Source organism: Serinus canaria, chromosome 2 (assembly GCF_022539315.1).
Source record: "Serinus canaria isolate serCan28SL12 chromosome 2, serCan2020, whole genome shotgun sequence".
NCBI lineage: Eukaryota > Metazoa > Chordata > Aves > Passeriformes > Fringillidae > Serinus > Serinus canaria.
The window spans coordinates 38,987,883-39,008,895 of record NC_066315.1 but is presented as its reverse complement, the minus strand read 5'-3'; the positions used below and the strand labels follow the sequence as shown (position 1 = coordinate 39,008,895).

The following is a 21,013-nucleotide window of genomic DNA, read 5'->3' as shown; positions in this document are numbered from 1 at the left end:
CAACCTGTGGCACTACTATTTCACTGAGTCACTGTGACAAGGCAGAACAGCCATTTTAAGGAATTAGTAAAATCAACGGTGGAGGGTTGCTGGTTAGAAATCACTGCTTTTAACTTCTTTGTATTTGCACAACTGCACAGCTGCACAGAGTTGCCCCAAACTGTAATATAAACTAGGCAAGCTTTCCACATAGTAAGTTCAATATGCTTTCTATTACTTCCCATTCTAAGGTCTGATCCTGTTTTGCTTTTCATTACACAGACTTGTCAAAAATTTTGGAAAATCTTCTTAGTTCTTTTCCCACACTTTACCCACCAGACACAAGTTTGTCATCCAAAGATGACAACCTATAAAAACAGTAATTTTTAAAAAAGTGCAACCTGTGAGCTCAAGGGATGCTCTCTCAGAAAACTCCTGACGACCTTACCCTGGGACCAGACAATCCCAGTGGGACTGGGGCACATTTTGGAAAGCTCTCATACCACCCAGGAACAGGGAGACCCCGCTGTTTCATGGCACCCCCGGCATTTGCAAACCAGTTTGCCTGATCACTAGCTTCTATTGTTTCCTGAGATAAGCAGGGCCCCAGTGAACAATTAGAGCTTTCAATAAATAATCTGTAAGCACATTCATTTGATTTACTGTTATTTGATATAGCAGTTAGTTTCAATGGGGCAGTTACTATTGATCACTTAAAGTACTACAGACAAACATGAAACACTTCCAGAACTCCATGGATTATTACTCTTTATCTGCCACTCATCTGGGTTACTTGTAATGGTTGTGAAATTTAAAATCAATAACAACAATTAGTGTTTGTTATACTCTGAGGAATGAATCATGTGAAATATGCTTTGTTACTAAAATGAAATGCTGAAGAGCTTGCAAACAGGAAAGACTCTTGTAAATAGCAAAACTCTAAAATAATTTCTCTTGGTATTAGAGTGTCCAGTAAAGGAAGGCAAAGAAAATTAAAAGCAGGTATTTTAAATGCACGCAGAACTACATACACAATTATAAAAAGATATTGCTAGGATTTTCAAAGGAATAAAACTCTCAATGAAAGTGGTGAGAAAGAGACACCCAAGTTTTCCTTAGAAAATTCCACTACAAGTCCTACAATTTCATACTCCTTAACCTCTATAGGGTTGTTAACCATGGCAGGACTAGCTCTTATGTAGATAACTGAAGACAAAGGAAGAGCTCTGACTCCTTTTCCAACTAGCTTTTACTGGAGATTATTACAAAAAAAAAAAAGTATCTAGGAAATTATTTAAAATTAAATTAATGGAAACTGATTTTCAGGTATAAATGTTGAAAAACACCTTCTCTCTTCAGAATTTTTATTAATTTATAGAAATAAATAGTGAATCTATTTAAATGGATGAAAATAACAGTATTCTGAGATCTCTGCTAAAGTAGAAATGCTACATAATTAAAATGCAAAACAATAAGAGAAATATTTTATCATTAAAATGTAACCAGAGCTCTGTGTGAAATCATCCATTCAGAAGACTTGTTTTTCATCAATTATTTGTTATTTATCTGATGTAAATATAAGAAGGTCTAATTAAAATGTATGACTCCTTATACAGCTTCTTGTCATTAAGACCAATGAAAGCAAACTGAAGACCATAATGAAATAATTATGTTTGCCTTTCAGAATCCTCTTCAACAACACATGGTAGTATCACACTAAATTAAAACATCAGGAACTAAATTTCTCTTGCATCTATTTCCATTTTCACTAATTATACCCCCAAGCTTTCCAATAGACCAGGCCCTGAAATTCTTTTGAAGCTGAAACAGCCTAAGGAACAGCAACCTTTTCATAGTAATGGACTTTGAAGAAGACACAAAGGTAACGCAGCCCTGGAAGGATTAATATTTCAAATAGAGTTATCATGTGAAAATATGTGTTTATTTGAAAAATGGGGAAAAGATTGTTGATAAAAAGCCAAATATGTGTTCCAAGGAAACCAATACTCTGATTTAATCTCATTTGATTGCGTCATTCCTTCCTAACCTCTTTTTCTCAGAGTATTTTCTTGTTCTCCACAGAAATTCAAGTTAGCAAAAGCATAACAAACACAGTACTGTAGGGCAGTGCCAGTGTATCACACTGTAACTGAGCTCTGCTTTCACATTTTGGTGAAGGTGAAAAATTGAAGTGCTCCTAATGGACTGCATTTCAGGGTGAAGGGGACAGCTATTTGCCCAAACTGCCTCCAGACATGCAGTGCATCCTAACACACAGCTCATGCTTTAACCACAAAAGTCTTGCAGGACCTCACCAATACACAGAGAAAGGAAAGGATTCGGATAAGGAAGAGGAAAAAAAAACCAAAACCACAGGAGGATATGAGTCAGCTCTGACTTCTTGCAGGGAGCTGAAGGCTTCTTTTCAAAACTTCAGGGAGATAATGGATCCTTCTTGGTGTGGTGTCAGAGAACTGAATGTGGCAATAGGCACAAAGCATAGAAAGATGAGCAGTTCACATACCTAACCTGCATAGCATGTGACTGCATGTGCAACTAGAAAAACACAGCTGGAATGTGCTCTCCAAACGGAGAGAGGAAGGCAGAGGTTCACGAGAGAATGAAGACTTGGGAAAAGGAGCTTGCCCTGTTAGCTCCCTGATCAAAGACGCTGAAAGACATAGGTGATTTGCCATTTGTTCTGCATTTTACACCTTAGTGTTCAAAGTGTGGAGTGAAATCAGAAAGATCTTTAGAAAGTCCAAGACTTAGCTAACCTCTAAGGAGGATTTGACATATACCCTCACCCAGCAACTAATAAAATTTCTTCCTCAGCTGAATGAAAAGAACTATGCTAACAACAAAGCAATGCTAAGGATTACTCTGCAAGTCGAGGGGAAAAAGAAAAAACCTCCTCAGACCAAAAGTTGAAAGACAGTAGTATGAACAATAGCTTTAAACCAAAGAAAGAACCCCCAAGCTTAAGACCTGATCTTAACAATAAGAAAGTTCACCCATGCATGGCATTTTAGCCAGTCCTTTCACTTGTGCCCTAAACCAAAACTCTCTAGGCTGGTGGATCAATGAGAGTGGATCTCTGTGAAGGAAGAAAAGTTTGATGAGTAGTTAGGACCTTTGATTAGAGCAACCCAGAGAGGAGTGTAAAATCCAGAGACAAGCTTTGGGGGGCACAGGCGTTTTCCTGTGCCTAAACCAAGGTCCTGGGGGAGGCATCTGCCTGCAGATCCCTTGCCCAAGGGGAGGTCTGGGTGTCAGGAATCGCCAGATGGCACTGTGACACAGTTTTCCAACTCCCTCTTCTTAATGAGAGAGTCAATGTTCAGTCTTGGGAAGACAGGCAACCCTGGTCTTCTTGTGAGTTTTTGAGTAGAAGATGAGGAATTAAAGTGGCAGAGGAGCCTGTTTCCTGCCCCAGGTTCTGCCCAGGGGCAGTCCCTGAGCAAAAGTGCTGGAGGCTCTGAGACCCCTAAAAGCCAGGGTACAGCTGCGCTGCACCTGAACACCTCTGTCCCAAATTGGTATTTGTGAACAAGTGTAATACTTAAATCAGCTCAGATGATGTTGCATTCACTTATCATGCAAAGAACCTAGATAATCCTCTTGGTATTAGTCACCAGCTGGCAGAGTGATTCTGGTACAGGACTGGAAGATGAGGGAACTCTCATAGGAGATGAGATGCACACCTTATATGATGTGCTGCTGTGTCATCAGCCAGCCTGGCAGAGAGGACCAGCAATGTGGTTTAATGGCCACTTCAGGAATTAAATCAAGCTGCATTCAGATTAAAAAATAAATAAAATAAGAGGATTCAAGAGACTTTTTGTGTTCTTTAACTGTATTGGTGGGGTAGGGATTTTTTTGGTTGGTTTCCTTTTGATTTGCTTTGTTGGGTTTTTTTTTGGGGGGGGGGGGGGGGAGTTGTGTTTCAGTTTTGGGGAAGTGGTAATTGAACCATTTCTTCCACTGTTTCTATCTTACAGGCACAAATGGCTTTCTATAATCAACGGACCCACTGAAGGAAATCTGTGTTAAATCAAACTGTGCTTATTGTCTCCAGTTGGTGCAACACTGGTCAACCTGTTTGATTGTTCCACACCTCTGCAATGCATCTTTAAAAGAAGACTGATCCTTCTTTCTTTATAAGAAAAGATGCTGGATGTTCATTGTGCTGAACATCCAGCACAGTGACATGAACTTTTACTGCTATTTCCTAAAAGTACCAGTACACAAATACACCAAAGGCTCACTCATACAACCATTCTGTCTTCAAAACTCTTATTAAAATTGACGGTGGAGGGTTGAGTGACTTTAAGTGCTTCACTAGATAAGGCTGTAAAAGACAAAGATATCCCTAATTTGTCATTTTATTGTTCAAAGACCCTTGCTAAAAATACAATGTGAGCCTAGAGAAAAATATTATGGTTCAATGGAAAGAGATCCTCCAAACCATTAAAAGAAACTAAGCGGTGCTAAAAAAAATCTCTTTGTTGAAAGACATTTTTCTGCATTTTTTCTTAGGGATGCACTTAGAGGCTAAAATGTAAGTCACTGAAAGTGCATAAAACGGAAATCCTTCCAAACTATGGATGGACTCTAAAATCATGTCCTTAGCAGTGAAGATCCAGAGCACTCTGAGAATTTATAAATACTCATTCAAGCTTTAACCTATTAAACCTATACAAGTGTAGCCCGTATGTGTATATTTAACTTACATAGTTTTATAATATTCAGTTTATATATGGTATAAGCAGGAGAAAGAAAAATCACCTTGTCCAAGGGGAACAGAAGGTATATTATATACTTTGTGTCTAGGATTCTTTAACACAGACTTGCTGGATTATATTTCCATCTCTCTTAACAAAAGTATTTGAAGAAGATTCAAAGCTCAAACAGAACACTAAAAGAAAGTGGGGTCAGTTATATAAGGGCTAGCACCGGTTTGTTAAAAGTTTTTTTCCTACCCACTCCCAAATAAAGGGACAAAGAAGTGAACATTGTGGGAATGTGTTTCTAAACCACATGATATCCTTATCAGATTGTCATGTACAAGGGAGGTTCTCACACAGGGACCCCATGCTGGTGAGCTGACCTGTCACATGATGCAAGTTCTACACTCCTATTCAGATTACTAAAATGAGCTGAAGAAAGCTAGATTTCCCCTCCCCCCCCCCCCCAAATAAGCAAAATCCACAGTGACCGAAGTCATATTAATTCGCTGCCACTGGGAAAGCAATCCTGAGCAGCTGCAAATAAGTAAGTATCTGAAGAAGATAATCTAGCTCTTAAAATCTATACCACAATTAATATCTGCTGAGCAGACTTTATTGCAGGGAAGAAAAGAGAGAATCAGAGAAATGTGTGAGTCAGACAAAATAGAAGGAAAAAAGCTCAGCTGATTTGTAAATTTATGGAAAGAGAGTAATATATTTTTATAAGCAAGTCCTACTTTGTCATATAAGTGTCTCTATTTTCACTGTTGATGTTGTGAACCCTGTCACGGAATTACTTTTTCATGTTTGGGGGAAGTGGAACAGTCCTGTAAACATTTTTAATATTAAATGAAGGTTTTAAATAGTATTTGATCATTCAAATATATGGCCTGCTTTAAAAAGTGCTGAGGGAGCTCCTAGATGCTCAGCATATTTGGAAATGAAGCCATGAAATGTGAATTTAGGATGCTAACTTTAGGCTACTGTTTCTGACATTCTTAACTATTGAAACACATTTGCACATTCAACGACAAATTAATAAAATCCCAGACCTTAGATTATTTTTAAGAAGTCAGTTTAAAATCCATGGTTTTGGATGCAAGTTGTTTACAGATTACAATTAGGAGGAGCAGCTACAATTACTGTGACCAAAACTCTACACAGAATCATTTTCACATTATATCAGTTGGTTTCTTTTATAACTGGAATATGGTTCTCATAAAAAGGTGGCAGCAGTAAGACATTACTCCTCATTTGCCTGCTAGAAAATCCAGTTTTGTTACCCTCCTGTCTATATTTTTCCTGAAGCACAGAGAAAATTATTATTCTGTTACTTTAGAATAATTTTGAGCATTTTGCGGCTTGTATTTTGGTGGTTCCATTTGGTTTGAGAGGGCTTGGATTTCAGCAAGAAGTGGCATGGGTCACAGTGCATGGGGACAGACTTCATGCACATGAGCAAAGGTCAAAATCAATCATAGCTTTGTATTTCCAGGCCTATTACTTTTGGCAGTTTACCCTGCCAGAAGGGGCTAAAATATTTGCCTCCCAAAAGGAGTAAACATCAATAGGGGGCAGGAATATAATCAGCTTCTTAACCACTCGGCAACGAGAAATGAGGGTGAAGGATCCCCTCCTCGCTGCAGCCACTAAGCCATCTTAATGTTAGATGCAACATTTTCTGCAAAAAGTTGAAAGATTTCACAGCACAGTGACTTGAAAAGGACAATAGGCCTATTTAGGCAATTATATTATGCAGGCTTTGTTATTAGGCAGCCCTGCTCAGCCCCAGAAAGTCTGGATAATCAAAAGTGTCCAAGTACAGGAAGGGGAAAAGTACAACCCCACCCTCCCGCACAGCCGCTGCCAGGACCTCTGGATTTGAAGGGTAAAGTCTATTTACCGAAGTTCCTTGGCCATTTTATACATCAACTGATATCCTTCCTCACGGGGCTGCGTGCTACAGCCTAGCAAAGCTCTGGAAAGCCCTCTGAAACCACAACTAATTTGGCCCCAGCCACTCGCCCCTGTAAATTCAGTGCTCAGAAGCTGCTGCCAGCCCCCCAGGCAGGAGAGGGATGCTCCCCCCCGGCTCGCACGCATACCAGGGCCGGTGCCCACGGCCAAACAGATCTGGAAACTCATCACAGCTGTGCTCTGCTTTTGAGGTCTCAATAGGACGGGGCATAGCGTGGCCGACCGCGGCAGACAGCAGTCCTTCCGAGCACAATGTCCCTTTCACAGCCCCGCTCCCAAATCTAAATGCTGGCTGTGTAACACAGCAGCACTTCATCGGCTGCGTAAAGGGCGGTATATAAATTAGACCTGAGCAAAACCAGTCACTTGGCGTGTTTCGGGGAGGTGGGACCGTAATCCGCCGAGCAGGGCGCCTCGCTCCCCCGAGCAAAGCCCCTCGGCTTGGCCGGGCTGCTGGGCTGGCGTGACGCACACATGGTTAACAAAAACCGCTCAGCAGTAAGTAGGGATTTAACTGGATGTGAGGATGACTAACTTCGCTGTCTGAAACACTATCTCCCTCTTTCAACTCCTTAACTTCACCTTAACCCTCTTCAAGGCATCGCCTCTGAAGCCTGGCTTTGTTCTGACAAGTTGCACCTTTGCTGCACAGACTCATTAGGCAAGCAGGGAGTCACCCAAAGATACATGGCTTTTCCTTCAAGCTTATCCCACCCTGACTTCACCAGCGAAAGCCTCTCATCATTTTTGTCTGCAGGAGTTTTTGACAGTGGTGCGTGTCCATTAGGGTTTTCCTGTGCCAGCTGCCGAATCAGACTAACTTCATCACAGTCTACGTAGAGAACAGTTTTCCCCTTTCAGTTATTTTGGAAGAAAAATACCCCCCACACAATTTTTTTTAAATGAAGTGGATCAGAAACAAATATTTTTTTCATCACATATTTCAGAGCATTAAGCTAGACGTATAAAAATTTAAACAAAGGCTCTATCCCTAAGCAAATCAGTCCTAGCCATTTAGCTGTAAAGTTTATAGATGAACTTCAAAGAAAATAACCTGGTTCAAACAGATCTTGCCTTCTGGGCACCAGCAAACACACCTGCAGCAATTTGATACTTGGGAATGCAGATTACAAGTCCTTCACTTCAAAATGTTTGTTTTTTAATTCAGAAAGATGAAAGAAAATAAAGTAGTGAGCTTTTTTTTTTTTTTTTTTTTTTTTTGTGGAACACAGATGTTTCCAGTGCTTGCAGGGAATGGGAACCTAACCCAAACACTGCAATAATCCAGAATTTTGAAGGAAAAGGTGTGCTTTCGGGAGTCCCATCTTCATGAACTTTCTGAAAGTTAATGCCCGCTCTCAAGGCAAACACTTCCTTACCAAACTGAAATAAGAACTGTATACTATGTCAGCCTCAACATCCCAGCGTGTTCTGCTGCCGTGTCCGTAACTTTTGACTTCATCAAATTTTTTATGCTTCTAACCCTAAGGAAATGCAGTAAGCAGTAGTTATCTACTTGATATAATTAGCTGAAACACTACATAATGCCAAACAACTCTTGTTTTGGGCCTGCTCATTTGGTTTTTTGCCTGTTTAATTAATGAAGACTAATGAAGACTTTTTTAAATAGACTTTTCCAAGGTCAGATCTCCATTCTTTGCAGCTCCTCTCTCAGGACCTGTCCTGTTCCCACTTCCTCAGTATTTAGTTAGCTCATGTTTCACCTAAAGTTTTTGGTTTTCTCTCAGTATTTGCCACCACTGCACAATGAGGGAGCAGAATATTCTAACTTTCTTAAGAAACTATAAATTACTCATTCTTACAATCTTAACTCTTTTGTCCTCTTAAGAACTATCCTTGTCTAATTTAATTGCACCAACCTAATTTTTATCTTACGACAAAATGTGTGAGAACGAATTAAGATTAACAGTGCAGTTGGTTCTAGTCTCATTTCTGAGTCCACAATTTTGTTTGCAAATAATCTCATTTTAAATCTACAACAATACAACTAGAATCACATAAAACATAAACTCATATGAGTGCAAAGTCAGGGAGGTTTTTTTTGTATTCTTGTAACACACCGTGCAATATGCAGTTGCTAACAGTTGTGTTGCAAACCCAGGGCAGGTTTTTCCTCCCACAAGGGAGAGGGAAAAAATACCACACAAGTTAAGGTCATGTTAGGGTTGTGTCTTATCCTCTATTTTTACTTTGCAGACCCTCATGGACTAGAAAATTCATGATGCTGCAGGAGTGCACTAGCTTAGTGAATTGTAACAGGATTAACGTACGGAAGATGTGCTGAAGTTGGAAACCTACAGCATTCTGCCCTAAACCCTGCAATGGCCAATTTTGCCAGCATTTCAGTTGAAACCCTGATGCTGTCTGGGATTGTTACTGGCCTACTCTGAGTTTGCACTATCCATGTACTATTCCCTCAACAACCATTTACCTTTTACTCTACAATCACGTCTCTATCAAAGCAATATTTCTAAGGCCTAAGGCAACGGCTGCAGGTGTACTGGCTTGGATTTTTTTTGCAGAGCCAAAATTTAAAGAACAAATTAGACCAAAAAACCCCTATCACACTTCTAACAATTACAAAATTTTATTATTATTACATTACATCAAATCACAGAGGTCTTCGTAAAAATGGAGAATCAGGAAATGCTTCAGTTAGAATTGAACATTGCTATCTTTGCATTTATAAGCACTGGAGCAACCTTTAAACTATTAAAAGCTTTCTGGACCACAAAATTTCTAGCTCTGTCATATTTTCACAAGATGTAAGATAAAAGTCTTAGCCTTTGAGAGAATTTTAGTATTTCATAATCTGTTTATATATTTACTCATGCATAAACAGCTTACACTTTCTTCAAAACTGAAAACAAAATCTGCTCTAAGGTTTCAAGCAGAAATCTTAATTTGGACTCTAACTAAATAGTTTTTCCACATTTCTATACCATTAACTTTCACAGTTCAAATTATAGCCACTGTACTATGATTCAGGTTTCGACCCGATTTTAAATTCCCATGAAGTGAAGATTAATCCTACTGCTTACCAAGTTACAAGACTGGATTCCTGAACGCATTTTCCTGTACTTTTATTTACTCTTGTTAATATGAGTTTCTTTGATTAGCTAAACTTTCCTGTTATCAACACTTGTCTCTTATCACAGGCCCTGGGCAAATGACATATTTACCACTCATTCCATTCTGATAAGGGTAATCCTGTGTTTAACTTGCCCAAGAACAAACACCATATATTTTGTTTTTAAGAATCCTGCTTCTAGGTATTAACAACATACAAGAGAAAGAGCAGGACATTTTAAAGCCAGGAGTTATTTAAAGAATATTTTGCAAGTGTAAGCTTTTAACAACAGTATATATGCCTCCGACTCCAGGAAAGTTTATCTAATTCCAAGTTTCCGCAATATCACCACTGAAGTTATGCTAAAGTTTAAACCATGAAAGGAGGAAAAAGCATTTTAGTAAAACATCTGGTTTGGATTTTTGTTTTTGCTAACTGAAGCTCTCCCATAGCTAGTAACAACTATTTTGAAGTAAAAGCTTTGTTTCATATTTTGTTTTAAGCATTTTAAAAACAGTGCGGAAAAAAATAAATATCCCATGCTGAACTTTGCAGTCTCCTTTAATTGTAAAGACATCAAAACATTTGCAGTGTTATAGGCCGCTAGTCACTGATTTTTATAATTCTGTTTTCATTACTCAACCCACACAAATGTCATATGGTGTCTGAAAACTTTTGAGCCGCGTGAAACACACTATTTCGCCAAGCACTCTTAAATTTATTTTTCAATTACCTACTCCACCCCTTTGAAATGTTGAAGAAAGAACTCCTCTAATTCCTAGTTAACTTTTTAACATCCGCAAAACAGAAATTTCCAACAGCATTATGCAGTTAATGGTGTACTGAAGTGTTCGAGAGCATGCTAAAAACATTTTGATAGATAGCCAAGTCATTTATCTAAATCACTGTCAGAGCAGTGAAGCATCCTGCAAGCTTTTAAGCATAGTATAAAATGATGTTTTCTGGCACTTTTTGTCATTTCTCAAACTTGAAACTGGGGTGTTAAAATACTTCTACTGGTTATCATCTATATATTTCAGCAACAAATCAAGACCCTATAACATAGTAACACATTTTCAGAAGTGTCCTACCACTAACTCTCACTCCTCTGTTAACAGTGCATCACTGTCTGAATCTCAAGGTATAGAAATAATTGATGGTTAAACTCAAAGGGTGTTCACAGTAAGTAGTTTTCTAGCAAAACAGCAACTTCTTAGAGCAACAAAGTGAAGAAGAAAGGTGGCAGCAAGGTCAGTACAAAGAAATATTGCCTTTTCTTCGGAAACTTGTAACTACTGTCTGATTTTTGGAATGGCAACCTACCCACTGCAATTCCACATCTTTGCAAGAACTGTAGAGATTAACATTTTAATTGCTTGGCTGCTCTGCTAAAATGCACTTCAAGACAACATGCATCCTGATTAGCAAATGTGCTACAAAATTAGATTAAGGAAGGGGGGGGGGGGGAAGCTACCACAGAGATGTTATGTAAATTTGTCTTTCACTGGTTGGAGTTTTGCAAGTATTCACTGTATTACATTACGATTTTATGTGTTCCTGTTTGGCTCCACAACTGTTGTTAGGATCAATATGCCACATGAGAAGGGATAAACAGAAAGAAGTCCGGTGCTTCTTTCCTTTTTCCTTTCTTGCCAAAAGGAGAAAAAAATAGCTTGCAAACCGCATTTTGCACAAAAACTCACCCCACCCCTCATTACCTCTGCACTTAATTACTGGTCTTTCTTTTTTAAATACATGCAAGTAAATAAATTAAATAAATAACAACAACAACAATTATAATAATAGTAATTGCTTTAAAGTGTAAAAATAACAGTTGGGACCTACATTGAGCACTGTGCCGGTGTTGCCACTCTGTTTGTGCCAATCCACTGAAGCATGCTTTGAGAGCCTTCTCCTGGAGCATGCAGGAAGACGGACTCGCAGTGTAGAAATCCAGCATCTGAGCAGGGCTCACTGCTAGAACGTCCATACAGTCAAACATGATTCCCCCTGCACAGAATGCCTGCAAAAGTGCTTTCCTCTAGGTGTGGAGGAAAATGGCACATAAAAGTACACCCAACTCCATCAAACTCTGCCCCTTTTTTGGCACGTAGGCTGTTGGTCTTTTTCCCAGACCAGAATCATGAATTATGACAGACAACACAGCTAAAAGCCTGTAATTGATCCAAATGATCATTTACCATTTTCCAGGCTGCCCAGCCAATCCAGCAAGAAGGGGGGATGCGAGCCGCATTCCAAGTTTTAGCTACCATCAATTTCCCCCCAAAATTTCTTGAGAGTCAGTCCAGCTCCTGAGGCGCTCGCCGGGTGTGTGCCGCGTCCCACGCCGTGCCGATCGCCCACCTCCCCGGGATAAAACAGCTCCGGTGGAGGCGCGGGATCCCCCTCGGCCGTGAATAGATGCTTCTGCCTCTGAACAGCTCACTTCCTACTACTTGTGTCACAGGGAATGAAAGATTGAATTGCCTAATATATGCGAGTGAACTTTCCGTGAACCCTTCCCAGGCTGCTAACCTTCAAATGACCCAAGCGGTCTGACATCACCAGCTCCCAGGATTCTCACACGCCTTCACAACTCCCAGCAGCCCTGCAATAAAGCCAGGCAGGCGGGCGGGCAGGCAAAGGCGAGCCCCAGCCCTGCCGGAGTCGCCCCGCGGCCGCCGAGCGGGCGGGTGCGGACGGGAGCGCAACTTACAAAAAGATCCAAAATAATAAAGTAATTAAAAAAAAAAAAAAAAAGCCGAACACAACAACGAGGAGGAGGAGGGGAAGGGGGTGGGAAGTAAAAAAGCGGCGTTTTCAGCGGTTGCAGGGAACGGAGAATTTGAAAATTCCAGCTCAATTTGCTGAAAGTTCTGTGCCCCCCTCCCTCCCTCAGACACACACACACATTCCTTTCCTCCCCGGAGAGGCCATGAGCGAGGCGCAGGCGCTGCCGCTGTTCCAGAGCCCGGGACACGGGCTTCGCCCCAGCTGCTGGGCTGGCGGGCTGGGCTTGGGAGCAGCCTCATCCCGGCGCTGCCCCGGCACACTCCAGCGGGGACCCCGCTCAATGCCACCCGCGGGGACCCTGCTCAATACCACTCGCAGGGACTGCGGCCGGTGCCAGCACTACTCCCAGCGGGGAATCGCAGGGGCCCGTCCCTCCTGGGCGTAAGGGGGGGGAGAGGTCAGGCCCCATCTCTCCGCACCATCCATCCCTCACCGCGGCTCCTAAGGCACCCAGCGCTCTCTGGCTTCCCCGATGGGTCAGATTTGGCCCTGCCCGGGAGGGTCTGTCCCCACGACTGCGCCCAGGGCAGGAAGCAGCCACGCACCCCGCTTGTCCCTCCCCAGCCCCGCCGCCGCCGGGTTCTGCCTGTCTCTGATTAGCAGAGAGGGGCTGGGGCCGCTAGGGTAGCCCCGGAGGGGCTGTATCGGCTTTCAGAGGGCTAATGAGCCCCAGCTCCCCGGGAGGGGAGAAAGGCCACGAGCTAATCCGTGGGCAACAGGACCCGGCCCATGGTGCTGAGCGGGGAGACCTCCCTGGGGCAGGCGGCCCCGGCCAAGCCCTCACAGCCGCTCTGAAGACAAGGGGCTGCTCCCACCCGCTAAGGTCCGTGCTAAACCACGCTGCCGACAGCCCTCCCTCATGGCCGGTGTGGGTGTCAAAGGCTTGCCAAGGCTGTGGCCACGATGCCACAGCCAGCCCTGTGCGGGCCCACCACTTGCATGGAGCCAGCAGACAGCTCGGTGCTTTTTAGATAGGTAACTACCTTCTCCAAAATCTTGCTCACTGAGAAAGATTCCATGAAGGCTTCCACCAGTTCTTATTCCTATGGACAATTTCAAAATTAAAAAACAACAGCCTGGAAACACTCCCTCCGCCCCAGTGGGAAGGACATGAGCTCAACAGCCACATGCATGCTTTAATTTTAAGCCAAGCCACCTCAGCCCCAGCAGTGAGCATCATCCAGGAGCAAGGTACACAGGAGCCTTGCTTTCCCCGCTCCAAAGCAAGCTCAGGTGCACAAACTAGAAAACTGAACACTTGATTTCTTGCAAAGCCCAAGATAGGAGTCGGGCAGAGAGGGGCACACTGAGCAGGCATGGCACACCACTGGCGACCGTAAAGAAATGCTGGAGAGAGACTCACCCTGGGACCTGCGCAGCCACTTTAATGGATGTGGTGTCCCCTCTCCACAAAAAGTCCTTTGATGAACCGAAAGCTCTCTGACAATGCCTGCAGATTGTATTAACAAAACTTTTCACACAGATTCAAGAATTTACAAAAAAAAAAAAAAACCCAGACCACAAAACAAATCCCCCACACAGCACACACACTTGTTCCCTGAAACTGATATACCCACATTGAAAACCAGCGGCCAGCAAAAAGACCTGCTGCAATCTGGAAGCGAATCCTTTTGAAGAGATTAAAACAAAAGCTTTTCTTAGCCTCCTTCCCCCCTCCACAGGAGAGCTGTAGTTGTCCCTGCAGCAGGCAGCCTCTTTTCCCTCTTCCCTTCAGGCAGAAGACTTACAAACACTGGAGTTTAACAGCGTCTTTTTAAAGGACTTTTTAAGGACTTTCTCAGCCCTTTGGGGTGTCCTCCCCTAGCCTGAACTCCTGCAGCTGAAGAAGCCCCTGACACTCTCTAATCTAAAATTTATGCACAGCATATGCTTACTGAAAAAGCCATACTTCAGGGAAGGCTTGTTTAAACTATTTCAGCACAGCAAAACAGTGTTTGTTGCATTAAAATAGCCAAGTGGAAAAGTAGCTAAACTTTTTTTTTTTTTTTTTTTTTTTGTTAATCTTGGCTGGCTACATTGCTACAGTTTTGTTTGGAATAGCAAAGCTAAATTAAAAGACAGTTATTTTCTAACCAGACGACACAGGATGCACGAGAAATTTGGAATACCTAATGTATCACCACAAAAATAACTGGAAAGGATGACACAAAACACAGTATGGTTATTTTCAGTCTCCAATTTAGGGAGAAAACAGCTTTTTGTGTGGACCAGAGTTCTTGGAACAGTTTAAGCTTATGCCAAGAAAAACATGTTACATATGTGAGTTAAAAGTAAACAGAATCAGACAAACAGAAATACAGTTATGATTATCCCATTAGCAGTCTTATAATACCATATTCAAAAATAATACCTGTTGGTTGTACCTCAAAATGTAGAGTGGCAACTTCTGAAAGTCAATGTCGGGAAGTGACGCTTAAGTGTGTATGAATTGGAAAAAGACTGCTTTATCTCTCTGAATCAAAATGAGCCAGGCAGCTCATCATGCTGTGTTACAAATAATAGTTGCACTCATGTTTATATTTATTACTAAATGCATGCATAATTTAAAAATTCCTCAAATCACCTAATGGTTTGCTCACAATTATTTCTACACCACAGTAACCAATGCATCTTTTATTTCACTTTGAAATAGCACAGCACTTGTTTTTCTTCCACAGAGAATCAGGAAAAGCTACATTCATAAAATGGGGAGCATTTTCTAATTTAGATCAGAACTAATCATAATTGTGCTAACTAATAGTCCTCTAGTTCAAATGCAACCGAAGCTTAAGTATGCCACATATTTTAAATGCCTATCCAGCACCCACAGAGGTGCGAGGAGGCAACAACTCTCCAATATCTTTGACTTTGTCCATGCAAAGAAATTGTGGTTTCACATCAGTGCTTTGATCTGTTTTCTCTCAGACTGTGATAGCAGAAACTTTACAATAAACATATTCTTAGCTATAAATGAAATAAAAAGCCCAAGTTCAACTCAGAAATCTATTTCCTCTGGTGTTATTGTATATTTGTCAGTGTGACATAGCATATTTGAAACCCATAATCATAAAACAAAAATTTACAGCCAAGGTTTAGGGTCTACATCTGTTTCTCTGGTTTTTGTACTGCAATTACCCACTGGACAATTCAGAAAGCAGCACTATGAATCATGTACTGCACACATGGTAGTGCTGGTCACTTTTTTGTTAGTACAAGAGGCTGAGGATGCCATAATGTTCTTCACTGAGAGAGAGAGAGAGAGCATTAACTAGAATTAGGATGAGTGCACCAGGCTCTCTAATAAAAAATTACTTTACTAGAAGCAACAGAGCACTTCTGGAACATTACAGGCATATTTATAGCATGGAAAAATTAAGAAGTGCATGCAGAAATTCTCCCCAACTAAGTACCTTGGGGGAAGCAGACTTTTTTTTCTTTTGCATGCATTTTACTATTAATCAAATGTAGCACTCTCTTGAAACAGTTTTGACAGCAGAGTAAATGGTTACTAGTGAATGATGTGTGTGTTTAAGCAGTGAAAGCAGAGACAAAGTGATGTTTTCTTCTACTCCCTAGGCAAGAGCTGACACTAAGCTTGCTGCCTCAGCTTTGATACTCACAGATTCCTTTGTGTCAGTTGCTGGGAGAATCACTGGCAGTTCACTAACCCTGCCTCACACACAGGGGCTTTGATTTTTACCTCTTCATTGACGATAGATGTTAATATGAAACAGTACTTGCCTGCCTTGGCAGTTTCCCCCCCCCCCCCAACTGGTGATACAAATCTGAAAAATCTGAAAACCTGAATTCCCCCTTCACTACATGTAGTTTTTAGTGTTGTAGGATGTTTTCTTCATGTCTTGAGCACATGAATGATGTCAAAAAATTATGGGGAAGGAAATCACTAGGTCACAAGAGAATGGCTGAATATTTAAAACTCTAAGGTAGTCCTAGGAAATGGGTATCAACTGTGAGCAAGAATTGCCCTGAAGAAAGTAAAACAGTAAAATTACTGGCATGAAATGGCACAAATGACATGAAAAAACATGAAATGCAGTGAAATTAAATAAAAAAAGGGGTTTCTTCAGTCTGCTATACACTACTATGCACAGCTTGCAATGACTGAAACAGGAATTTGCACTAAGAATTATTTCAGGCCTGAAATATAACAGCAACTGGCAAAAGACAATTCAGTGCAAAGCAGTATTTTATTTTAGATGGGAAAAGCAGAGTTAGTCATCTCCAGACTCAGAACTCAGGCATGCAACCAGTTTGCAAATCACTTACTGATAAAGGTTTTTTGTCGGTTTTAATCAGTGGATATGTATTTGTAAAGATGCCTTTAAAGCTGATTACTTAACTTAAAGACTATAGAAATAATTAATCTCTACAAACTTGAGCATACAAACATGTTTCTTAGAATCCATACAATCCTTTGGCCTGGAGCCAGGGGAGAACAGCCCTACATGATAAAACTGGGAGTTTATCTGGCTCAGCAATCCATTTCTAAGAGTGACTGCTACTAGATCTTTCTAAGGAAAATACAGGAATCCCCAGTGATTGGTGAAGTATAACTCACCCATAGGTCCTCTGATAGCCTATTCTCTAACAGCAAATCACTTAAGAATTAAAGCATGAGATTTAATATCCCTTCCAATTTTTTTTTTTTTTTTTTTGCTAATAGCCCTGATATTCTAGATAGTCCGATGTAGCCAATATCTTTTTGGATTGTGATAAATTCGTAGCTCTGTGACACAGAAGTAGATAGTAAGTTATTAGACTTTGAGATAAAGAAGGATAACTTTTAAAAAACAGACAAACAAACAAAAAACCACTGTAGAACTCATCCACGTTGCAAATAAAGGAGAGAGACCAAACTGCACCTTTTTGAGGCCCCAAAAGCTGATGGCTTAAGGCTCCTGAAAGGTTGGTAAAGAGGCAATGACATCACATGCATGAAGAGAGGACGACATGCATTTTTTGAAGGATATAAAAAGAAAAGAACATTATTAGATTAAACACTGGCTATATACTGAATCTTACTTGCTGTTTATGAGCATCCTGCAGTGCAAACACCACTGCTAAATGGTTGCCAGAAAAAAAAAAAAAGAAGTGAGGAAAAAAAGGTTTGCTTCATTTTGTTTTGTTTTTAAATGACTAGAAACTGCTGTTTCACAGTTTAGCCAAGAAAGAGATTTTTACTGTTAGCCAAAAAATCCCTCAAAACATAGAATTATAATGGAAATACTGAGGTAACTGTCATGCATGTGTCATGCATGGCACTGATACATTGCATTATATAATCCAGGGAGAATGAAGGTTGGGACATCTATAAAATCTAAGCAGAATCAAGATGTATGAAAGGCAGAAGTGCAAGTAGAAATGCTGGATATTAAACTGCAGAGAATACTACTACTAACAATAAAGTTTCCTATATGCTGAATGTGCTTTTGGTTGGCTGAAGGTGAAAGAGCACAGAGCTCTATTAAAACTAAAACAGAGATTCAAAAAGGCTGTTCAAGTAACTACTTTGTTTCTGCCTTTTTTAAAGATGTAGAAAAAAAGTTACCTAAGAAAAAGATAGTATTTTCTGATGGTTTGATATCCTGAAAGGTATCTCAGAATGTATCAATAAATAATCTGAGAATATGCAGAATAAATGGGAGTTCCAAACATAGGCATCTTACCACCTCAGCAGAATCAGAATATAAACTGAGACAACTGTACTTCTTCTACAGGTTCACTAATTGCAGCTTAAACTCTTGATGAAAAGTTAGCCCTGATGGCTTTCTTCTAGAAGAAGACCAAAGTTACTGAGCAGTGACTGGAACTCCAGCTCAATACATACATATATCCTAACAAAGACTAACCTTACCCATGCCCTATTTCATTTAAGACAGACTTAAGCAGCATTTAAAGCTTGTGCTCCTGCACTGCTGACAAGGACAACACATGCAGAGGGTTGGCAGAGGCCTGAGATGGCTGAACACACTTGAGCGGAGCTCTGGTCACATAAAGCCCAGTGCAGGTGGGACTGGATTATGCCATGAATGTAAACTGCAACAGACCCATGCTCAGCAGCTTGACATGCTTATTAATGCCAATCCAGTTCCCACTTAGCTAGTTCCCAAACCTACCTCAAACACTCAAAGAACAGCCCAGTATCCTATCTCTGGTATCTTAGAAAGAAGAATGAAGGGGTGACTGGAAAATGTGTTGGCATAGCTACCTGGCTAGCAGGGGTAATGACAGCAATGACAATGTGGTGACATTGCCTGAAATCTGCTGATAATGATGACCATCATGCCAACACCTCCACTCTGCCTGTTGCCCTAATGCACTGTACTTTCACACCTTTGTTTCTGTCATGCAGATGTGCTTTCTCTTTGGGAACAGCCTGTGTAAATTTTTGCTGTAAATGAGGTAGAATTACCCAGAAACTGAAGTTTAGCAAATTGATGTCTGGGGTTTTTTTTAGAACCTGTGCCATCAATAATGTGTGAATTAGCTGAGGGCACATGTCTTCTGAGGGACACTGTTATCACTGTAACTTTATTGATGTAGCCTGAAAAGTAAACTTTACTAACAGGGTCAGTTTTACAAGCATACAGGTTATCATAGCGCAACTACTGTCGAGCAGGTAAGGGATTCTTCCTTATACTATATATATATATATATATAAAAGTATATTCCTTTTATACTACAGTAACTGGGCTGTGTCAGGTAACACTCTTTCTAAAAGGAGCATCTGCTTCCTCACCCTATATTGTTGTGCCAGTGTAACATTCAAACATAGACGAGATCCCAGGAAAAGTCAGGCTGGTCTGGACCTCACTTGCATTCGAACAATCAATGGCACCATCAATGACACCCAGTCTGAAATGTTCACAAGATGTTTCCTGGTTTTCAAACTCTACTAGAATATACTTATCAAATTGTTCTTTGGTGCATTCCTCAAATTCTACTTGACTTGTGCAATTTAAGCCAACATAGAAAAATATGCATGGTCCCAAGCTGCTTCACTAAGCTAGTCCCACATGATTAACTAGATCTGCAAATTCTCATACCCTTAGATTGCAAGACTCCCATATTGGACCACAGAAGGGATTGAATGTCCACACACATTATGTCCATGTTCAGAGAATCACAACTGACAAACATGCTTCAATCAAAGACAACTTACAGAGCTGGTGTGCAGTTAGATATTGTGGTGGTGAACAGCAACTGCCCCAGGCTTTGTGCAGTATCATGGATTTTTTGCCCTTTTGGGACTTTAGTCCAAACATAGCAGTGGACATGCAAGCTGGTCTCTAAACATGTGCTGGTCCCTCAGCATATCAGATCTATAAAATTATCAACCTCAGCTTGACAGGTCTATAAAACTATCAAACTAGTTTTGCATACCTCTTCATTTAGGTATCTCGACCCTTCTTCTGACTGAAAACTTCTGCACTGACCTTGTCATCACACTGAAATAAACCGCTTCTTTCAATCCAATCACAGTTTTGAGCAAGCATCCTCAAGAACAGGCTTTTCATTCATGACACACTGTTCTCCCATGTATTGTTATCAGACTATTAGAACAACAGACTTACTTTACTTCATATGGAGACATGGGAAGAAGAATGTGTGTTCTGTCCTTTGCCAAATGGCTTTGAGATCTCACCCTTACTGCATCCATCCATTCTATCTTGGGCATGAAATATGCCAAAAGCTACACCAAAAGACAGGGCTGTGGCCAAGCACTTTCAAGGAATTATCAAGATTGTTGGATGAGTAAAGTAAGCCTGAATCTATAGAATCTTTAGTTACAAGAAATGCATGTGCACATTCTTAATCCTGAGAAATGTGTTGTAATTCTCCTTAAAAAGTACAGCAAGTTCTTATCCCCAATCAGATCTTAAACAACAAGCTGGTGCATATATGCTAATTAAAACCTTAAAAAAGTTAAAGATCCACCTTAAATTTGTCTAAAAATTGTTAGGTGTTTTATTTTATTTTACTTTTTAAACAGGCTTACTAAGAGCAGAAGGGCACACCACTAATACTAAAGCCTATACTGCTAGCTGAACAATGCAGGAACATTATGTCACCCAGAGGTAGAACTTCACAAGCATGCAAGAGAGGTTAAGAGCTTTGCCAACACAAATTATCAGACAGAACCTAACTGGAAAAAATGAGGCACAAAGATCTAAGTGAAGTGTAAAACTCACTGAGACTTGAACGACATGTTGACAGATACCACTCCACTCTCTTGCTTCCTATCAGAGCCCAGCAGCCAAAGCAGAGATTCCTAAGCAGTGTTTTTACAGGCTAGGCTTAGTCTCTCCCTCATCTTATCAGCAGCCTTCAAAGGGACTGTGGGTGGATCTCCTCCAGGGGGAAAAGAAAAGGAAAAATAAAACAACCAAAAAACCCTCAGAAGTGCCACCTCTTCCATACA

The 21,013-nt window shown here is 40.8% G+C and overlaps 1 protein-coding gene across 7 annotated transcripts in view; it reads right to left on the bottom strand.

Moving 5' to 3' along the window:
• RARB (retinoic acid receptor beta) overlaps positions 1 to 21,013 on the bottom strand; it is a 321,234-nt gene that overhangs the window by 79,110 nt on the left and 221,111 nt on the right. For 3 of the 7 annotated variants that reach the window (XM_030231742.2, XM_030231763.2, XM_030231810.2), the window contains one exon: positions 13,934 to 14,020. The exons of 1 other annotated variant lie outside the window; for it this stretch is intronic. In XM_030231742.2, the coding sequence (XP_030087602.1) occupies positions 13,934 to 14,020 (87 nt within the window). Of the gene's footprint in view, positions 1 to 11,622; positions 12,426 to 13,933; positions 14,021 to 21,013 lie in introns of those variants that run through there. 3 more of the 7 variants (XM_050971662.1, XM_050971661.1, XM_009086122.4) reach the window with 3 other exon arrangements.